Consider the following 20,986-nt stretch of genomic DNA (forward strand, 5'->3'; position numbering starts at 1 on the left):
AGCAGTTCTAAGAACATCAGGGCACTACACACAGGTGTTTAACACAGCGGATAAAGTCTTTATCACAGGCCTGTGCTCTGGCTCTGCTAAATGACAGCAAGCCATTCACGCTTCCCTTAGCTCACTTTCACCTGGGGAATCAGGATAATACTTTCCTGCCCACCTACCAAACAGAGCTGCCAAGAAGAGCTAGGGAGGAAACGTATGTAAAAAGGTTATGAGAACTGTTAATAACTATTAATACATTTCGAGAAATTTGGTATTAAGAATATGTTGTTAGGTGTGGTAGTGCATGCCTGTAATCCAGTGCTCTGGGAGGCTGAGGCAAGAGGACCATAAGTTTGAGCAATTTAGCCAGACCCTGTCTCAGAATATAAAATAGAATAAAGAAAAGGCTGGGGACATACCCTAGTGAAAAGGCCCTGGTTCAATCCCAAGTCCACCAAAAAAATTAAATATGAGTTGTATGTTCTGGTTAAGGCAAGGAAGTATGCAGTTTAAATCAATTTTCATTTAAATGGCTAAAAATAATCACTAAATGAAAAAACAGCACTTCTCTTCAACTGAAAATTAATTTACACGGTGCCACAGTTATCCTTTCTCCTAAAATGCTGGGGTTTTTTAAACTTAACCATTAGCAAGAGAAAGCTTTAAACCAGGAGAAAGATTTTAGCTATTCTTTGAAATCCAGATAGATTATATAGCATTTCTTTTGACAGGAAAGATATTTCAACTGCAAAAAGATAAAATATATGTCATGAATATTCATATCTAAAAGTAGAACATGAAATAATTACCTAACAAAGTTATATTCTAGAGCACTGTTTTTTCAAACTATAGGTCACAATCACTAGTACATTATGAAGACAATTTAATGAATCACTATCAACATTTTTTAAGAACACAGGATGGAAAAGAGTAGAATGCACTATATTTAAGGAAGACAAGTATCACCCCAAAGAACTTCGATTAACTTAATAATACTATGTGTATGTGCACAAGAGTGCTGGGAACAATATCAACTTATTTGTGTATTGATTTATTTTTTGGTACTGGGAATCAAACTCATAACCTCACGTTTGCCCGGCAGGTGCTATGCCACTGAGCTATATCACTGACTTCAAGTTATTTCTTACACAAGGTATAGTCCAAAAAGTCTCAAAGTCACCAATAAGAAAACCAACAAATAATCATCTGCTTTCTAGATGGTAGCTAAGAACTAACAATGTTAAAAGGTAGTTAATGCTGACAGTGACCAGGAGATAAGGAAGTTAAGCCACACCAGGAACCAAGCTGACGGATAAAGGATAGTATTGTTTTCAAAAAGCCATCAGGCATCCTGGTACCCACTAACGATCCTTCCTCTATCCCCATCTCCTGTGCATGTGTCCTATTGCACAGCAAGGTGACAAAAGCTCATAAAAACCCATTTTATATATATATATATATATATATATATATATATATAAAGAACTGGAAGAGAGGAATTTGAGGCTACAAACATAAAAAATGATAAGGAAATAGAAATGCTAATTGTCCTGATTTATCAGAACACACTGTATAGTATATATAATAAAACACATATTATGTGTTAAAAATTTTTAATGATATTAATCACACGGAAAAAAAATGCAGGAGAAGACAGAAAAACAGTAAGTCAATGCGAGTGTGATTCAACTCATGGTTGCTGGCTTTGAAGATGGAAGAGGCCACGAGGTGAAGCATGTGATCTGTTTCTGGAAACAAGAAAGAGAGGAAACAGATTCTCCCCCCAGAGCCTAAAGAGAGGAACACAGCCCTGCCGATACCTTGGATCCTGACTCAAGAGAGATCTACGTTAGGCTTCTATCCTACAGAACTATAAAAGCAATGATTTATGTTGTTTGAAGCAAAAATGAAATCAAAAAACACACCCCTCCAAAAAAACTCATTAGGCAGTCATCCTTGAGGAGACAAAAAGGTAAAAAATGCAAGGCATTTCTCCTTATAAGAAAGAAGGTAATTTATAAGGAGGCAATTGATAGGAAAAACACTGAACTAACTTAAAAGAATCCTCATTAAACCTCTCGCTTAATTCCTCAATCTCCTCACCTGATAAAACTATTAAGCTCCTCTCCAACCATAAACTCTCAGATTCTAATGCAGTTTACAATAATTAACTCACGGCATGAGTACTCAGTTTATAATTAAAAGCTTCTGTGTGTAGTAACTAAAAGTTTATCTTTTAAGAAAATTACAAATGAACAACTGTGATGCTTACTCTTGTTTACCGGCTCGGCTGGTTGAGAGACTTGCTGTAGATTAATAAAGCACGCTTCTGGATGTGCCTGAGTGGGACACGGGGCAAAACCTTGGGGACTACACCTGTCCCTGGCTCCTTCCTTTCTCGCTCTTCCCCTGCTCTCTGCTTCCGGGATGACATGAGTTAACAGCTTTCCTCCATCATGCCATAATGTTTCCACCTTGGAGGAAGCTCACGGTGGAGTGCCCACTTTGGAAACTGTTAGCTGAAATAAACAGTTCCTCCTTTAAATTGTGTATCTCAGGTATTTTGCCCCAGCAACAGAAAAGTATTACCTTAGAAAATAGCAGATTTTTCTATAAAAATTCAGGCTTACTGGCTTAATTTTCTGCATACCTCAGTTTTCCATACCCAAAAGGTCTACCTGGCCAAGTAAAAATTACCTTCAGGCAAGCATGCTACTATGTACCTGATGGCAACTACAGAAAGCACAGGGAAGGTACATAGAAGGAGTTTTATAACCACCATATGGCTTTCATGGTACCATGCCCCACTTAAAAGTTAAACTTTAAGGGGCTGGGGATTTAGCTCAGCAGCAAAAGCACCTGCCTGGCAAGCGCAAGGTCGTGAGTTTGGTTCCCGGTACCGGAGAAAAACCAAAAAAAAAAAAACAAAAAAGTTAAACTTTAAAAAATTACATAGCCATTGAGATATCCATACTGTATTAAAAACAAGTGTTATCAGTAGTAAGTGTTTTATAGAATAAAAGATTTGATGTTCCTAAAATTTCTTTTTGTCTCTCTTTATAGTAGGTTCAACCATTTTGGTATTCTCACTTAATTTTGACATATCAATTACTTCCACATGATTTTCCTATTATTTCTTGCTCTTGGCTACTCACTCACGTGTGCCTCTGCCTGCTAGCAACACCCTGTATACTCTTAGCATTGGTAAAACCTTCCAAGGTCTGTACCCATTTCCTTACGCTTAGAGTTTTATCTGCAAGAATAACAAGCATACTAGATGTGGTGGTACAAGTCTGTAATCCCAGCATTCTGGGAAGCCGAGGCAGGATGATGGAAAGTTTGAGCCCTACTTGGGCAATTTAAAAACTGGGCTGGAGATGTAGCTCAGTACCTAGGCTGTGGGCTCAATCCCTAGTACCAAAAAAAAAAAAAAAAAGTAAAAGAGGGATAAAAAAGAAAAAGCAAATAGTAGCTGTAAACTCTCATAAACAGATACACACAAAATTAGAGTTGCTCTGACTGGAAATGAGATACATCTTAAGTTTTTCACAAAAAGAGGTGCACTTTATATAATATTATATTTGAGGACATTTCTGCAACTAAAATTTGTCTCACTTTAAGCCAAAGACTTCTGTTTCTGTTGGGGCATAATTTTCATGATAAGGAAAACGTACAAAACGTGGCTAAATAGAGATATTGACAAAGGAATAAAATCAGACCAATAGTCCCAGACATTTGATTCCCAAAATGTATGTAGACCCTGGACACCATTATAAAAGTCCTAAGTAAAAATACTGAAAAGAATTAAGTATGTACACACACACACACACACACACACACACAATGATGTTTTATCACGTCACATCAAAAGTACAAATCAAGAGGAAGAATCAGCATATCCATTATCTGTTCTCTAAATTCATATTGCTCAGCATATTTCTCTTGTTCCACAGACTAATATCTGCTTTGGAAAACACAGTCTCCAACACGAAACCACCCTGATTGAAGTGGACGCACACAGCCCAGGCCAAATGACCAAAGTACAGAAACGGAATAAATTCACAATCTGAACTCACTTTTTACTGAACTTGCTTTTCTTGTGCCAGTTTCTCATCTACTTTGAAATATGCAGCAAGTAAACTATCAAACAATTTTACCAAATGCCATTCAAACAGCTGATGTAGTATCATAAACACTGAAAACAGAATGATTTTTATTTATAAAACCCACTTTGGGCATTCATGCTAATTAGATTATATCACTACTTTTCACCATTTAAGGGCTAAATAAAACACGGGACTAGGAAATACATATCAAAAATATGTACCAGTAAGGAAGAAAATACCAATCTCTGTAAGTGTTTTTGAAATATTCACTAAAGAAAAGTGAGAAAGTGAAGATTTATTTGTGCTAGCAGATACTAAAGTCATTATCTAAAAATCAGATCACAAAAAATAAGTCCTGCTGGGCATGATAGTGCACTCCTGTAGTCCCACCACTTGGGAAGCTGAGGCAGGAGGATTACTGCAAATTGAAGGCCAGTCTGGGATACATACTGAGTTCAAGGTCAGTCTGAACTACATAGAGAGACCTGTATTCAAAAAAAAAAAAAAAGCAAGCCCCAGAAGAACGATGAGACTGGGAAAAAATAAACAGGATACTGATGAAAGGAAAACTCAAATATGACTGTGTCGATGAACATCTTCATTATTACCACGCTATCAAAGAACATCATTTCTTACAACATGTCTTGGTTACTTTTCCCTTGTTGCTGAGACAGAATAACTGACACCAAAAGTTAAAGGGGAAAAGGTTTATTTAGCTCAGTTTATAGACTCTTTCTGTCCCTTTATTATATCCAAGCTACTGGGAGTAGGGTGGTACCAAACCAATCAGTGAACTAATTTAAACCATCCTTAATCCTAGCACCCTTAATCCTAGCACTGCACCAGGAATCAATCATGCACTCTAGGTTCACCACCTCTGAAAAAGCTCCACCTATGACTCCATGAGGCTCTGGGGGGACATCTAGACACAAACCAGGACAAGTGAGTGAATGGGAAACTGCACAATGCTGACAGCCACAAAACTCACCTTTGGGAAACCTAACCATGAGTGAGGAAAAACATGTCAGCCTACACAAATGGCATTTCTAGGCATAGGTTTTAATTATATAAAATATTTAATATATCTAAAATTTTGCAACAAGTTTTGGACTTTTCTTAATGTGTTGAAATATATGAAAAGTTTTTGTATAAAACTGCAAGGTTGAAAAAGAACCTATTTATTACAGATACCAATTGAAAGTGTAATAAGGTCATTCGAAACAACAGCATTTTTGATTAATAAAATTAGTGCTTAACGTAAAACACAATACTATCAAGTTAAGAAAAAGCAACAAGCACAAAGGGATTCTCATTCTAAAACTTAAAAAGCTTAATTAAATAGCCAGAATTAAAACAAGAGAAAAGTCATTTTAGTATTAAAGAAAACAATATGGAAAAGACACACAAAATATACAAAACCAGGCAAACAATAGCTTCCTACAACAGTCATGCTGAAAATTAACCTCTAAAAAAATGTATCCCTCTCCCTCTATCTACTCACCCAACATTTTCTGCATCTTCATCACACTCGGCTTTATATTTGCAAGGTCCACACTTGGAGTGCTTTCTGTGAGCTTCTGCCCCTGAACCTTCCTCTTCTGTTTAAAAAGAAAAATTAAACTTTCAGCCGAAAGTGGGCATCTCCTTTGCAAACATGCTTCATGTTTTCAGCAGTCATTTGTATCACCCTTCTAGAGAAAATGTGTACAAATTCTTGAAAACAGTTACTTCCAAAATGTCTCAATGCTGAGTCCAAAAATATTGCTAATCTTGAAAACAACATAATCTGTGGTACAAGTACTGCTGCTAACAAAATAATTCTTTAAAATATGCATGTGCAAACAATATAGTGGGTTTGATAATAAACTGCTCTTACGCGAATTACTGTGTAACACTGAATAAGAGGAAGAAATGAGCAAAACTTAGAGCTTGATCCCAATATCACACATACAAAAAAGCAATACATTCAGTGATAACCCTCCTACTGAAATAAACTGTACAATGTGGTTAACAAATAAGTGCTTGAACAAAGTACAATGTCACTTTCATCTTATCCTCACACTGTTTTCACACTTTTGGCTTTCTAACTACATAAAAACTCGTAGTTCCACAGTATGGGGGAAAAAAAACTGCAAATTTTAACAAGAAAAGCTCTCTTTATAGACTTTCCCTTTTTCAGCCAACAATACCCATAGCAGACGTGCCTGGGTCTCTTACGACCTGACAACAAAAGCCAGAAAATACCACTATTCCCCAACTCAGCTCAATCCTGCCCTAAGGGGGACCCTACATGTGAGGGTCTCAACTAGACTGCATCCTTTCTTGATCATCTCACACTGGTCAGGGAGTCAGATCAAATGCCAATTTAAGTGTACTCAAGAGATTTCCCAGTTCAGTTTCACAGATCCCAATTATGGAACAAGAGATGGCGAGAGGAGGACACGAGAAGGAAAGGGGATGGAAAAAAGAACTGAAGCAGGGGGATGATGAACATAGAGCTTTTGCAAATGGGAAAGGAACCAAAGAAAGGAGGGTAGGGGATGAAAAGAAGAAAGAAAAAAGAATTAAGAGGTATTATATACATGTACCGACTCCCCACAATAATTGTAATCATTATGTACTGCAATAATATATTAATTTTAAAAAGAAGAGAAAATACAGAGAACTATAATATCATTTTGGTAATGCTTTCAATCTTCTGATTCTTGGTGCTGACCTGCACTTAAAGTGCAAATCCTCCCCACTAAACTCCCATGAGAAATCCCCAAATTCAGAAATCATAATCCTAAGTAATTGGGAGGCCTCAGAAATACCATGGGATCTAGAATTACTAGCAGACCACACACTCACTAAGGCTTATTTATTAATCTAATCATAGCACCTAGTCTTTCTAACTCTAACTTCCTAAAACAATGGCCAAACTACATTCAAGGGAAAACATCCACTATTGTGTTACATTGGCAACTTTTGATCAATTCTCACCTCTTTATTACAGGAACAATGACAGTTTCTCCCTGAATATCTGGCCACAGGAGCTAGACCACATGAACTCTTAAAACCCTTTCCATCTCTAAGATTCATGATCCTGATCCCTCAAACGTTACTAGGCTTGTATGTGTCCATTTAAACCAAATTCTATTGTTCAAGAACTTTAATCACTTTATTTTAAGCTGAAACCGCATTCCATGAACTTCTTCCTCATGATTGTTCTATTTTCTAGAAAACCTTGAGAAAACCTTCCAACCTGAAATTTTAGGAATTATGAAATATAGAGTGAGGAATAACACACAATAAAGGTTTTCTATGAATTCAAAGGATCATAACTATAGTTTACATATGGAATGAAATCTCCTAGCAATAATGTTCTTTTAGTGTATCCTCATATTACCTCAAACATTACTTTGCACATAGGAGATAGTAAGAATTACAGCCTCCTTAGACTATGAAATAGACTAGTTATTCTCAGGTCTGGTCATTTAAACTTTATTGCATGCTATTATAAATATTAATTTTTTAAATACCAAGAATAATTAATTCACATATTTGTAAAGTTTTAAAAAGGGACACTTTTGAAAGTTTAAAATAAGCTTTAAATTCCACCAGAGTTGCTCCAAAAGTTTTCCCTTTTCTATGTACAACCCGCTTGAGTTATTTTTAACCCTGTGACTTAAAAATCCAACAGAAGCCACAGAATTTTCCCCCTAATCTGACAAGAAACCTTCAGTGAAAAGAATGCATGAAATAGTGTGTGTATTCTCTTCTTAACAGAAGTAAAGGGGGGACTGAGGGCTTACGGACGACAGCCAAGGGGCAAGTAGTTTCTAGGGAAATGAAATATTCTAAAATCTACTGCAGTGATGAATGTAGAACTTTGTGAATATACTAAAAGTTATGATTTGTATGTTTTAAATGGGTGAATCATGTGGTATATGTATTACATCTCAAAGCTTTAAAACAGAAAAGTGAAAGAAAGCAAATGCCCTTTAAGAAATATTTGGAACTTACCTCCTTCTCCAGATCCAGAGCCATTATCTGAAAAGAAAAACAATGAACATAAACATATTTTCCTGGAAATTTCATCTTTCAAACAGTAAAATTTCTCATCAATAATAAAACCATGAAACCCATTATCATATATTTTTCTCATATTTGTGACATCTAGCAGTTTATTCTTCTACATTTATTTTATGTCACAAAATATAAATGAATTTAAGTAATCATCTATCTCATATTTCTTTGTAGTTCATTCAAGAAGGATCTAGATATCCTGCACAGAGTAAAGACTAATAAATATTGTGAAAAGCTACATACAAATATTTTTAAATATTTCTCATTTAAAAGGTACAAGGAAAATTTAATTTTGTTAAACCTTGAAAGGAATAATGACTAAGCTGCTTTTATTAGGAAGGATGGAAAAGAGCCTTGAGTCTTGCTATAAAAATGTTAATGAAATTTGTGAGTAAAGACCAAAAGCCAGCAGGTTTTTGTTTGTTTGTTTGTTTGTTTTTGTTTTTTTCTGGTACCAGGAATCGAACTCACAACCTTGCACTTGCCAGGCAGGCGCTGTGCCACTGAGCTAAATCCCCAGCCCCAGCCAAGAGGTTTTTAAAAAAAGAACCAAGGCCTCCTCTAAAAGAACCTCAGGGTTGAAGTTTTCATACTACTGATGAAATTAATTTCTGATAGGAAATCTAACCACAAGGAATCTCAGTAAGAAGCCAGCCTAAAACTCAACTAATATAAAAAGTTTACTTCCTAAAGTTAAAAGAACCAACACCTTGCACAGAACATGTTAAATCATCAGCATTAAGTTGTTAAAAAAATAAATAAAAAAGCAAAGATGGCAAGTGAAGAATCTGACACATTGACCAACACTTTCTAGAACTGAAGATAACCTGATCCTAGAGAAACCACTCCAATCTCCCAAAGAGCTCTCTGGAGTAGAAGACAGGCAAAACCCACAGCAGTACTGCTCCCTTCCCTCCAGGTTCCTTCAGACAATAATCAAATTTCCAGATATGGTAGAAACAGGAGCAATGAGAAATATATATAGTAATGAGAAATAAATATGTTTATAAATATATAATAATGTATTATATATTATATAATATTTTAATATTATATCATAATGTATTATATAATATATTATAAATATATAATGTATATAATATATACTACATTATAATACATTGAATGTAATATATACAATAAATATATCTGTACATATGTAGATCCAATTGCAAAATTCTTCATGGGCTTTTTTTTTTTTTTTTTTTTTTTTTGGTTTTTCTCCGGTACTGGGAACCAAACTCATGACCTTGCGCTTGCCAGGCAGGCGCTTTGCCGCTGAGCTAAATCCCCAGCCCCTCTTCATGGGCTTTCATGAAAAGTCTTCAACTGTATTAAATTTTGATTTAAGATGACATTTCTATGTAAGTAGGAAAAGAAAAAAAACCCAAGAAAAGAAATGAAAGAATCTGATTTCAGTTTGTTTGTTGGTTGGTTTCACTAGTCTCACTGTAGTTCAGGGTGGCCTTGAACTCACTATGCAGCCCAGGCTGGCCTCACAGGGATCCTCCTACCTCAGTTCTCAAGTACTGGGATTACAGGCATGTGCCACCAACCCCAGCTATTTTTCAGTGTTTTGATGATCAAACTTTTCTTAGGCAAGCAAATACTCCCTTCTTCCTTCTATATCGGATCTACTGACAGGGGACATATTAAGTGCCAGGCACCACAATAAATGCCAGAAATAAAATGACAAAGCATACTTATTGCAAACCTTTTTTTTGATTTGTGTCCAATTTCGGTCAGCATAAAAATCCTACATCTTCCTTGGTCATTTACAAGTTGTAAATAAACAAAATGCTCCGACTACTCTGATAATGGGAGTTCTTCTTATAGACTATCCACAGTAGAAATACACATGCCTGTCTCAGTCCACAGACTCCATCCCAACCCTAAGAATATGTTATACTACCACACGCAAGAAATGTCTCTTCTGGTTGAAAAATCACTGATCTGGGAAGGAGCAAGTGTGACAGTTAAATAAACACAGTATTCTACATGCACAGAGATACAGGACAGGAAAAAACTGTCCTGAGATGTCACCAAGAAAATTTTCAGATGAAAACTTTAAGCCCAATTTAAAAGTGTAAGAAAGGAGTTTTCCAGTAAATGAAGCAGAATAATATTTCTAACTCATGAAATAGAAAACAGGAAAGACCAAATGATATAAAATCACTGGCCCACTCAGCAAATAATAAAATCAATACAGCACTGAACAGCTTAGTGCTTGAAATCTTTATTTAAGAGCTTCAGGAGAAAATATTCATCTAATGATTTGGGGAACTGGTGCTCTAGAGGTTAAGTGACTTGTCAAAGGGTACAGTAACATCAAAGCCAGGTCTTTTATCCCTGGTGCAGTGCCCTTGACAAGCTATCATTCTGCCTGCTAAAATTTAACATTCACAGCTTATCAAAGCACTTAGTATCTTAAACTCAGGCTCTTCATAAATGATGCACACTCAATTTGAGACCAGAAAGAGCTCTAGGCTGTGTGTAGTGGTGCACACCTGTAAGCACACCCAATCAGAGAACAGGGCAGGAGAATCACAAGTTCAAGGCCAGCCTGGGCAACTAAGGGAAAACTTGTCTCAAAATTAAAACTTTAAACCCTTAGCCAATCTCACCAAAATAAGGAAAAAAAAGACTCAAATCCATGCAATTCAAAATGAAAAGGGTAAAAATCACAATGGATTCTGCCAAAATCCAGATCATCACTGGTAACTATTTTGAGACCCTGAGACCCTCTATTCTCTCTCTCTCTTTTTTTTTTTTTTTTTTTTTTTTTTTTTTTTTGGTTTTGGTTTTGGTTTTTCTCTGGTACCCCGGGAATCAAACTCAAGACCTTGTCCTTGTCAGGCAGGTGCTGTGCCACTGAGCTAAATCCCCAGCCCCCCTCTATTCTCATAAAATGGAAAATTTAGAAGAAATGGACAGATTCCTAGATACATATGAACAACCAAAGCTGAACCAAGAAGATATAAAAATCCTGAATAATCCAGTATCAGTCAGTAAAACTGAAGATATAATTTTAAAAACTACCAACTAAGGAGAGAAGCCCTAGTCCACAGACTCACTGCTAAATTCTACAGGAATTTTAAACAAGATCTAGTGCCAGTACTCCTCAAGCTCTTTAATAAAATAAAAATAGAAGCAGTACTCCCAAAGTCATTCCTGGAGGGAAACATTACCCTGAGTCCAACATCAGAAAAGGACCAACCAAAAAAGAGAACTACAGGCCAACCTCTTTAATGAATATAGAAAAGTCATCAGTAAGATACTGGCAAACAGAACATAGCAAATCATCAAAAAAAATCATATACCATGACCAAGAAGGATTCATTCCAGGGATATAGGGATGGTTCAGCATACACAAATCAATAAATGTAATACACCACATAAACAGAATCAAGAAAAATCACATGATCATCTCAATAGATGCAGAAAAAGCAATTAATAAAATTCAACATCCATTGATAATTTAAAAAAAAAAAAACTGAAGAAAATGGGTACAGAAAGACCTTATCCCAATCTGATAAAAGCCATTCATAATAAACCTACTGCCAACATCATATTAAATGGCAAAATGCTAAAAGCTTTCCCTCTAAGATCAGGAACAAGACTAGAATATCCACTATCACCACTTCTGTTCAATATAGTTCTCAAATATTAGCCAAAACAATTGGACAAGAAAAAGAAATAAAAGTGAAATAGATAGGAAAAATAGAACTCAAATTATCATTACTTGCAGATGACATGATACTCTACACAGAAGACCCCAAAAACTCCCCCAAAAGACTTCTAGAGGTAAAACCAAATTCAGTAGCAGGATACAAAGTCAACACTCAAAAATCAAAAGATTCCTAGAATAACCAAATTCAGCAGCATAGCAAAATACAAAGTCAATACACAAAAATCAGTAGCACTCTTGTACACCAATAATAAATTCACCAAGAGAGAAACTAGGAAAACAGTAACTTTCACAACAGCATTAAGAAAAATGAAATGCTTAGGAACTAATCTATCCAATGAAGTAAAAGACCTCTACAATGAAAACTACAGTACTCAGAAAAAGGAGATCAATAAAGAAATCAGAAAATGGAAAGACATCCCCTGTTCCTGGTTAGGCAAAACCAATACACTATAGTCAAAATGGCTGTACTTCCAAAACTGTTATATAGGTTTAATGCAATCCCAATGAAACTATCAACAGCATTCCTCACCAAACTAGAGAAAGCAATCCTAAAATTCATACAGAACCACAAGAGACCTACAACAGCAAAAGCAATTCTGGGCAACAAGGGCATGGCAGGGGCATCACAATTCTAAACTTCAAGTTACACTACAGAGCCACAGTGATAAAAACAGCATAGTGTTGGCAAAGTAAAGACTTGCAGATCAATGGAACACCATAGTGGATGCAGAAACAGCTCCAGGCACACTCAGCTACCTTCTCTTTGACAAAGGGGCCAAATCTTTTAAAAGACAGCCTCTTTAACAAATGATGCCAGGAAAACTGGCTATCCACATGCCGAAGACTGAACTTAGACCCATCTCTCTCACCATGCACTAAACTAAAATTAAAATGGATCAAAGATCTAAATACTAAAACAGAAATACTTAATCTGCTGGAAGAAAAAACTATGCAAAACCCTTGAATTTATTATATGCATAGGCCCCAGGTGCACAAGAAATAATACCATCAATCAATAAATGGGATTGCATCAAATTAAACAGCTTTTGCACAGGAAAAGAAACTACCAACAGAATAGAAGAGACAACCTATAGAACGGGAAAACATTTTTGCAAGCTACTCCTCAAAGAACTAAGATCTAGAAAATATATACAGAACTCAAAAAAATTAGACTCCCCAAATTTTAAAAGACTCAATACAAACATGGGCATCTGAAACAAAGAGACACTTCTTAGATGAAGAAATATAAATGAACAATAAATACATGAAAAAGTGTTCAACACTGCTGGCCATTAGAGAAATGCAAATTAAAACAACAGAGATCCTATCTTAGTTCTGAAAGAATGGCTGTCACCCAATAACAAACACTGGAGAAGATCCAGGGGAAAAGGAATCCTTCTTCATTGTTGGTGAGAGTGTAAATTGGTACAACCACTATGGACATCAATATGGAGAGTCCTCAAAAAACTAGAGAAAGGGGCTGGGGATTTAGCTCAGCGGCAAAGCGCCTGCCTGGCAAGTGCAAGGTCGTGAGTTCGGTTCCCGGTACCAGAGAAAAACCAAAAAAAAAACAAAAAAAAAACAAAAAAAAAACTAGAGAAATGCCCTTTGACCCAGCTATTCCCTTTTAGGTATCTTCCTAAAAGAGTTAAAGACATATCGCAGTGATGAACGCATATCCATCTTTACAGTAGCACAATTCAAAGCTAAATCTTGGAAGAAACCTGTATGACCATCAACAGATAAATGGATAAAGAAAATGTGGAGTACTACTCTTCCATAAAGAAGGATGATAAAATTCTCAAGTTGTTGGTAGGAAAATGGATACACCTTGAGAGCATAATGTTAGGTGAAATAAATCAGACCCATGGGCTTCAATGTCACATGGTTTCTCTTATATGAGAAGCCCACTATAGTGATACTTCAGTTCACTAATGCTTTTGTTGTGAACATTTGGTTTCCACACAGAAGCACTTGGCAAAATTTTGTTTTTGTTTTTAAACTCTGCATCAGGTGACAAATACAACCATGGCCATCTTTCTAGCACAAACAAAGGATGGTGTACAAACGTGCAAATATAAACAGCTTGGGGGCAATGAGTGAAAAGAGAATATCTTGAAAAGAAATACAGGGGCTGGAGATTTAGCTCAGTGGCACAGCGCCTGACTGGCAAGCACAAGGTTATGAGTTTGATTCCTGGTACCGGGAAAAAACAAAACAAAAAAAAAAAGAAATACAACCTGAAATGCCACTAACTGATGGCTTTCTACAGATATTTCTTACCTCTCCCATGCCACCCCCATCTTATTCTGTCTAATGTTCAAGCCCATAGGACAAAGAATATGCAAAGTCTCAAAAAAAAAAAGAGGCGTTCAGGCTTAAAAACGTAGTGAGAAGTTACACAATGATTACCTGACATGAAATAAGAGTGAAAAACAGCTCTCTGGCTTCTCACACAATCATTACCAATCGATGCAGCAATTTTGAGAACATACCTCTGGCTGAAAGCTTCCTTGGAAAATGTAATAGAACATTCCTAATATTTACACATACCAGAGTAGCATGGTCCTCGTGCTACTACTGTTATCTCTTTCTGGTGCTTACAAGCAGCCCTTCTAAGAAAGCATTCATTTTGATAAGTGTCCCCATTCGATCCACAGACGGGAATATAATTTGTATGGCACTGCAAAGGAAACAAAAATAAACTCTGAGAACTAGGCATGAATATTAATACTTTACTTCACATTCATGAATGCAATACCATAGTATTATGACATTCTTCTACTACTGAATAGGTTATTCTTTTACTTGGTTTTTAAAAAGAAGACTTCTGCTACGTCTTCATACCTTTTTCACACTCACAATGAAAATCATTATGCACATTCCACAAAAATGAGACTGAAAATCCCATGATATTTCATTTTCATGCTATGAAAACTTATTTGAGATAATAACAGAAAATTCTTGACAATATTTGTAAAAGCACCACTTGGGTAATATTTTATTATTATCAAAATTCATTTGTTCAATATCTCTATAGGAAAATCACAAAAAAGTACTATAGTACAAAAAAAAAAAGCAATCATCATTCTCAGAGACCTTCAAATCTTGTGAGAGCCCTAATAATAGAAAAAATACATACTGCAAAGCTAGATCATGTTCCAAATCAATAGAATAACAATAAGTATATGTGTCTACAGTCTAGTATTGTTGTGTATTCAAAGAATACCTCAAAAAAAGTGGAATTGTGAGCCGTAAAGGTTGAACAGAAATTAGTCAGAGAAAAAGGAAAAAGGTGATTCAGATTTGAGAAATGACACTGGACCTGCATCCTTAAAAAATTAAAACCATTTATAGATCAAAGTATCATAAATGATTAAAGTACAAACATCTGGAGAAAATACAGTGTGATTCAAGTTATCATCCTTACTAAAAAAATACAAATTAATTTTTTAAATAGACCAAAATTATTTACTAGAAAAGTTCAAATGGTCAGTTAATATATTTAATATACTTAAGTATATATTATTATATTTAATATATTTAAGTATATATTAACTAGCAGTAGAGTTATATACTAAAAACAAGACAGTTAACTTATAGAATTAAGACAATTAACTTATAGAATTGGTGATGTCAAAAAAAATTTTCTTTCTTTTTTTTTTTTTTTTTTTGGCATTACGGGGGATCAAACTCAGGACCTTGTGCTTGCCAGGTAGGTGCTTATGCCACTGAGCTGTATCCCCAGCCTCTCAAAAAATTTTAAGTAGGTGAGTACCCCAATATACTAGTTGTGGTCATCTAAATTGGTTCAACTTTTGAGGAACACCATTTAACAAGATCGTAAGTCTTGAGAAATGATTACAATTTTTGATCCAGAATTCTACATTTACAAGGAAGGAAACTTGTAGACAAATGTTTATTACAGAGATTTCAAATAAAACTTTGTACTACAAATATTTTGTAGTACGATAAGGCAATGTTTAGTTAAGCATTTTACATTTGCTCAAGCAATTAATATTGTAGTAATCAAGAATTAACTTCTAAAAGAGTACTTATTATATAACAAGAAAAGCTAACATAAATAAATGTTAAGTGAAAAACACATATGTAACTTCTAGGCATGTTGTGCCATTTTTAAAAGCATTACCTACTCCATGAAAAGGAATGCAAATTTTTTAAAGAATATGATAATAAAAAGTAGCAAGACAATAAATTACATTTATATTCCATTTTAGAAAAAAATGAATAAAATAAATCCTAGAAAATATTGATGATTTTTTCACAGTGTCTATTTTCTTTATTTTTTTATTTTCTTTACTTTAAAGAGACAAAAAAAAACCCTATAGAATTTCAAACACAGGAAATTAACAATGGTTATTATATTGTATACTGTTATCTTCAAATTAACAATGGTTACATTGTATACTGTTATCTCTTTTTTTGAGGTTAAATTCAAAGTAATTGCTCAGATTACCAGGTACAAGCATGCAAAACTGATCAAACAATATAAGCACTAACAGTTCTTTTCAATAAACTAATGAAAATTAGTATACAATTATCTTAGCTATCTTGTGTATATATACACATTTTTTCCTTCCTTCTTTTCTCTTTTCCCCATTCGCAGTTGTTCTTTCCTTTTGAGCAGTCACACTATGTCTTTATGATTTTTCTATTTCTCAATTTTTCTGCAATGAACAAGGTTTACTATTTACCTACTTTTAAAAAGTGATCAGATTTACTTTATGAAATACAAATGTGTTATGCTACCACAGATAAGCACTGGTGAAAACAACATGTAATTAATACAATACTTCATTCCCAAGTTGAGTTTGCTAAACATTTAGTATCAGGAAACTCCTATATCAACTTTTATTAAAATTAAAAAATTTTTAGTAAGCCTTATAGTCCTCCAATTTCTCCAAGATCACATTCTTTAATTCTTTATTCCGAAAATTAGCACGTAACTATTATGATGTTTGCATGAGTCGAACAATATTTTGTAATTATACAATGCATGACTAGCAAGGGACACTGTACACTCCAAGATACCAAGTGCTAAGAGTAAGAACTTTTCAACACCATTCTTCCCTCAATATAGTTAATGATTTTCTAACAGAGCTCTTAAAAGTGCCAATACTGCCCCCTAGGGGAGGGTGCTCCTGAATGTTTGGTTGTCACAATGATAAAGGGATTTCACTGTTATTTAGCAGGTGAATTACCAGGATATCAGATATACCGCAAAGGAAGGGGTAGTTCCATACAACAAAGACTTACAAATACTACATAATCTCTGAATGTCTCCCTGGCCATTTATGTAGGAACTAGTATGTTTTATACCTTATCCTAATACTGGTTTTTATGCTAGCATCCACCAGACCTGTAACTTCTTTATTTTCATGTGCTTCTATAATGAAACTGCTTCTGATTTTTTTAAATCCAAACATTCATTACAAGTATACTTTGCAGTCTTTGATCCACATATGTAAGTATCTGAATACTGGTGTAATCATGCCCAAGCATTTACATTCCGAAATGTTTATATTATTATAAATTACATTTATTTTTCTTTTATATTAGTTATGCATTATATTCATTTCTTTATATGTTATGTAGGTTACATTATCCATGAATTTCATTTAAGGGTAATAAAGAAATAGGACATAAATTATTGGTTACTGGGGCTGGGGATTTAGCTCAGGGGCTGGGGATTTAGCTCAGTGGCAAAGTGCCTGCCTGGCAAGCGCAAGGTCGTGAGTTCAGTTCCTGGTACCAGAAAAAAAAAAAAAAAAAACATTATTGTTTACTAAAAAGGAGCATTAAATCTGGTAAGGCTGAGAATCTTAACATGTATTAAACAGTATCTACCTAGTAAGCACTGGGCCACAATTTTAAACATCTAATTTAAATATCATGGCTACCATGTGAAACACACGGCTTACTGCATACAGTAGGGCTCTGAAGTCAAAACTGCTTGAGTCCAAATCCTGAGCCCATCATCCACGGGCTAGCACCAGCACTGTTTTTCCATCTGTATAATGGTAATCATAATAGTCCTCATCTAATAAAATTGTTATAAGAATTAAATAAGAGAAATCTACCTTTAGCATTTATATCTGGCTGTGGTAAATCCTCGGTATTAGCTATTTCTGGTATTGCTATCACCATTTCTGGATCTTAAGTATTTCCCAAGGTCACAGTAGAATAAGCAAAAGAAGAAAAGCCTCAATTCTTCACAAGTGATGGATTTAACCACCACACACGAACACCGGGGTCTTTATCTTCTATCATCTGGTGCCAATGAGCAGGGGATTTATTTTTATTTTTTTTATTTCAAAAATAAAAGGAGGAAAACATTAACAGACAGACAACCTTTTACAAATTAGCAAAAGAACAGTATAGACAATACAGAGTTACAAACAAAGTGGTAGGAAATTAACAATGCTTGTTGTATTACATATTGATATCTTCAGAGTGGTTTCTCATTCAGCAGGGGATTTAATGGCCCTGAAATTCAACCTCACAAGCACATTCCTAGGAATGAACTTGAAATGAAGAAGTAGTCCCGCTATTCCTTGGTCCCTTTCAGTCTCCAGGGGACTGTTCTGGAAGCCTCCCAGTATGTTTAGGGGCAAATGAAGGGATCTGAGCTATTTAAACAGCATGCAACTTTTGCCTTATGCACTGATGTTGGAATCTATCTCTGACCTAAGGTCCACCTTCTCTATACTGCCACTCTTGCTGGGGAAAGGAACTCTGACCTTCAACTTCTCTTTAGAAGAGTGCAATGATACTGCCACCCATTTAGAGTAGCTAGAAAAATACAGTGATGCACAACTCTGGAGCCACATTCGTTCAAGAATGTACTGTGGTACTGTGTACCTACAGTATATCAGGAACTGGGTCAAATACAATAAATAAGAGTATAACTAGGGTGTGATGGCTGATTTCATGTATCAAATTAAGTGAGCTCCAGAGTACCCAGATTTTTTTTTTTTTTTTTTTTGATACACCCGTGAAAGTATTTTCAGGTGAAATTAGCATCTGGAATTGGGGAACCAAGTAAAACAGACTGCCCCATCAAGTGTGGAGTGAGTATTATACACTCCACTGAGGACATTTAAAGAAGAAAAAGGCAGAGAACAGGAGAATTCTCTCTCGCCTTGAGTGTTCAAGGTGGAATATTAGCCCTCTGGTTTGCAGGCCTTCCGTCTCAGACAGGACTTAATCACTGGAGTTCCTCGCCTGCAGCATGCAGATGACAGACTGTGGAGCTTTTCAGCCTCTCTGAAAGAGCCAATTCCTTATAATAAATTTCCCTCTCACATTTGTGTGTGTGTGTGTGCCCTACTGGTTCTATTTCTCTGATAAACTCTTAATAATACGAAGGTTTAGTAAGAGGACACAGCATCTTGCAAGGACACTGCTAAATTCAGAGGGAAAATCACGTAATCTGGAGAACTCCAGATAGAAGAAAAAGAGAAAGAAAACAGAAGAAAAGTCATAGCAAATAAGTGGTAAGCAAAAGATGTAGCATTATCACTTTTCTTTGTATAAAATTAATAAACTAGTTTTGTTTACGTATTTATGACAATCGCTCTTATTAGGAGACTGGAAAAAAAAACAGTTTTAGACTTTTATATAAAATCCTCTTCTGTGTTAACATGTATTTCAGTCACATCCCAGAAAGCTTATATTAGCACCAAAAGCATGCTGAATCATAAGTTTTTTATATAAGTTGAAAAACATTAATAAGGTATCCAGCAGAAAAGTGCTTAAAGTACATATTAAACAGTTGTTTTTAAGCTAACAATAACTTAAGCTTAACTTGAACAGATTTTTATATACAGGAAGGCAGTGATCAAAGGAAGGTTTCCTTGACAAGAAGATCAAGGAAACTATGATGGTCGCCTTTAGGCAGTTTGCGCCTACAAGGCAAGGAAAATATCTTTAAACATCTTTACAGCCTCAGCATTTGGCCTAGGACCTGGCATAAACTAAGCACAGGATAAACACACTGCCTTCTTCGAGGGAACACGGTGACCTCCTGTGACTGCTTTGCATGGGCTTGATTTTCTTCAACAAAACAATTTTAATTGTTTAGTACTACTCCTCAATTCAAGCCAGTCAACGCCCTTCCCCATGAATGTTTCTGAAAACTTGAGTGCATGAGGCAGGTGAAAAGACAGAGAGAAAGAAGAGTAACTGTGCTTTGCGCTTAGCACAACTTAGAAGTGCTTAGAAGTGCTTTGTGCTGAGCTGGCTTCTTGTTTGTTGTTTGTCTTTGAGGTGTTTGTTCTCACCAAGAGGCAACCTATTGAGTTGCACACTGGATATTACCACTGATTTCAACTCTTAACTTGTATTTCCCTGTCCCACTGTGCCACATGTAAGAATGCAAAGGATTCAGGCAAATCAGGTCACAGGAGGATTTTCTAGCTATTTAAATATGTTTAAAAGACTATTTATAATCTTAAGAGTTTCAGGAGCCAGGTATGGTGGTTCATGCTGATCCTCTCAGCTACCAGGGAATCACAGCTACCAGGGAATTCACCTGAGGCAGGTGAATCACAAGTTTGAGGCAGCCTGGGCAATTAAGCAAGACCCTTTCTCATATTAATTAACTAATTAATTAACTAATGGGTAATTAATGAGTTCAGGACATAGCTCAGGGGTACAGAACACTTGTCTAACATATACAAGGCCACGGGTTCAATCCCCAATGCCACAAAAATAATATTTCAGGGAAAGACTTTTTAGTTTTGGTTTTGGAGGATGTTTCATTTTATTTAGTTTTTGAGACAGGATCTCCCTATGTAGTTCAGGCTGGCCTTGAACTCACCGATAGCCCAGATTAGCCTTAACTGGCAGCAATCATCCAGCCTCAGCATCCTGAATATCAGGATTACAGGCATACACCACATCATGCCTGGCAGGGAAAGACTTTTAAATAAAGAAGAAGAAGGCTGGGCATGGTAGCGGACACCTGCAATCCCAGCACTCAGAAGACTGAGGCAGAAGGATTGTTCTGAGTTCGAGACCAGCCTGGGCTATGAAGTGAGCTCAAGGCCAACTGAACTGCATACAAGACCCTGTCTCAAAAAAACAATAAATAAATAAATAAGTAAATAAG

General features: G+C 35.6%; 1 protein-coding gene across 1 annotated transcript in view; it reads right to left on the minus strand.

Moving 5' to 3' along the window:
* Tmeff1 (transmembrane protein with EGF-like and two follistatin-like domains 1) overlaps positions 1–20,986 on the minus strand; it is a gene marked incomplete at its 5' end in the record, with an annotated part of 94,688 nt that overhangs the window by 46,782 nt on the left and 26,920 nt on the right. Inside the window, 3 exon segments of the mRNA XM_013513288.1 lie at positions 5,596–5,692; positions 8,100–8,126; positions 14,407–14,536. Coding sequence (XP_013368742.1) covers positions 5,596–5,692; positions 8,100–8,126; positions 14,407–14,536 — 254 coding nt within the window.

The sequence above is a fragment of the Chinchilla lanigera genome, unplaced genomic scaffold, assembly GCF_000276665.1.
Source record: "Chinchilla lanigera isolate Chin_1 unplaced genomic scaffold, ChiLan1.0 scaffold00018, whole genome shotgun sequence".
NCBI classification, from domain to species: domain Eukaryota; kingdom Metazoa; phylum Chordata; class Mammalia; order Rodentia; family Chinchillidae; genus Chinchilla; species Chinchilla lanigera.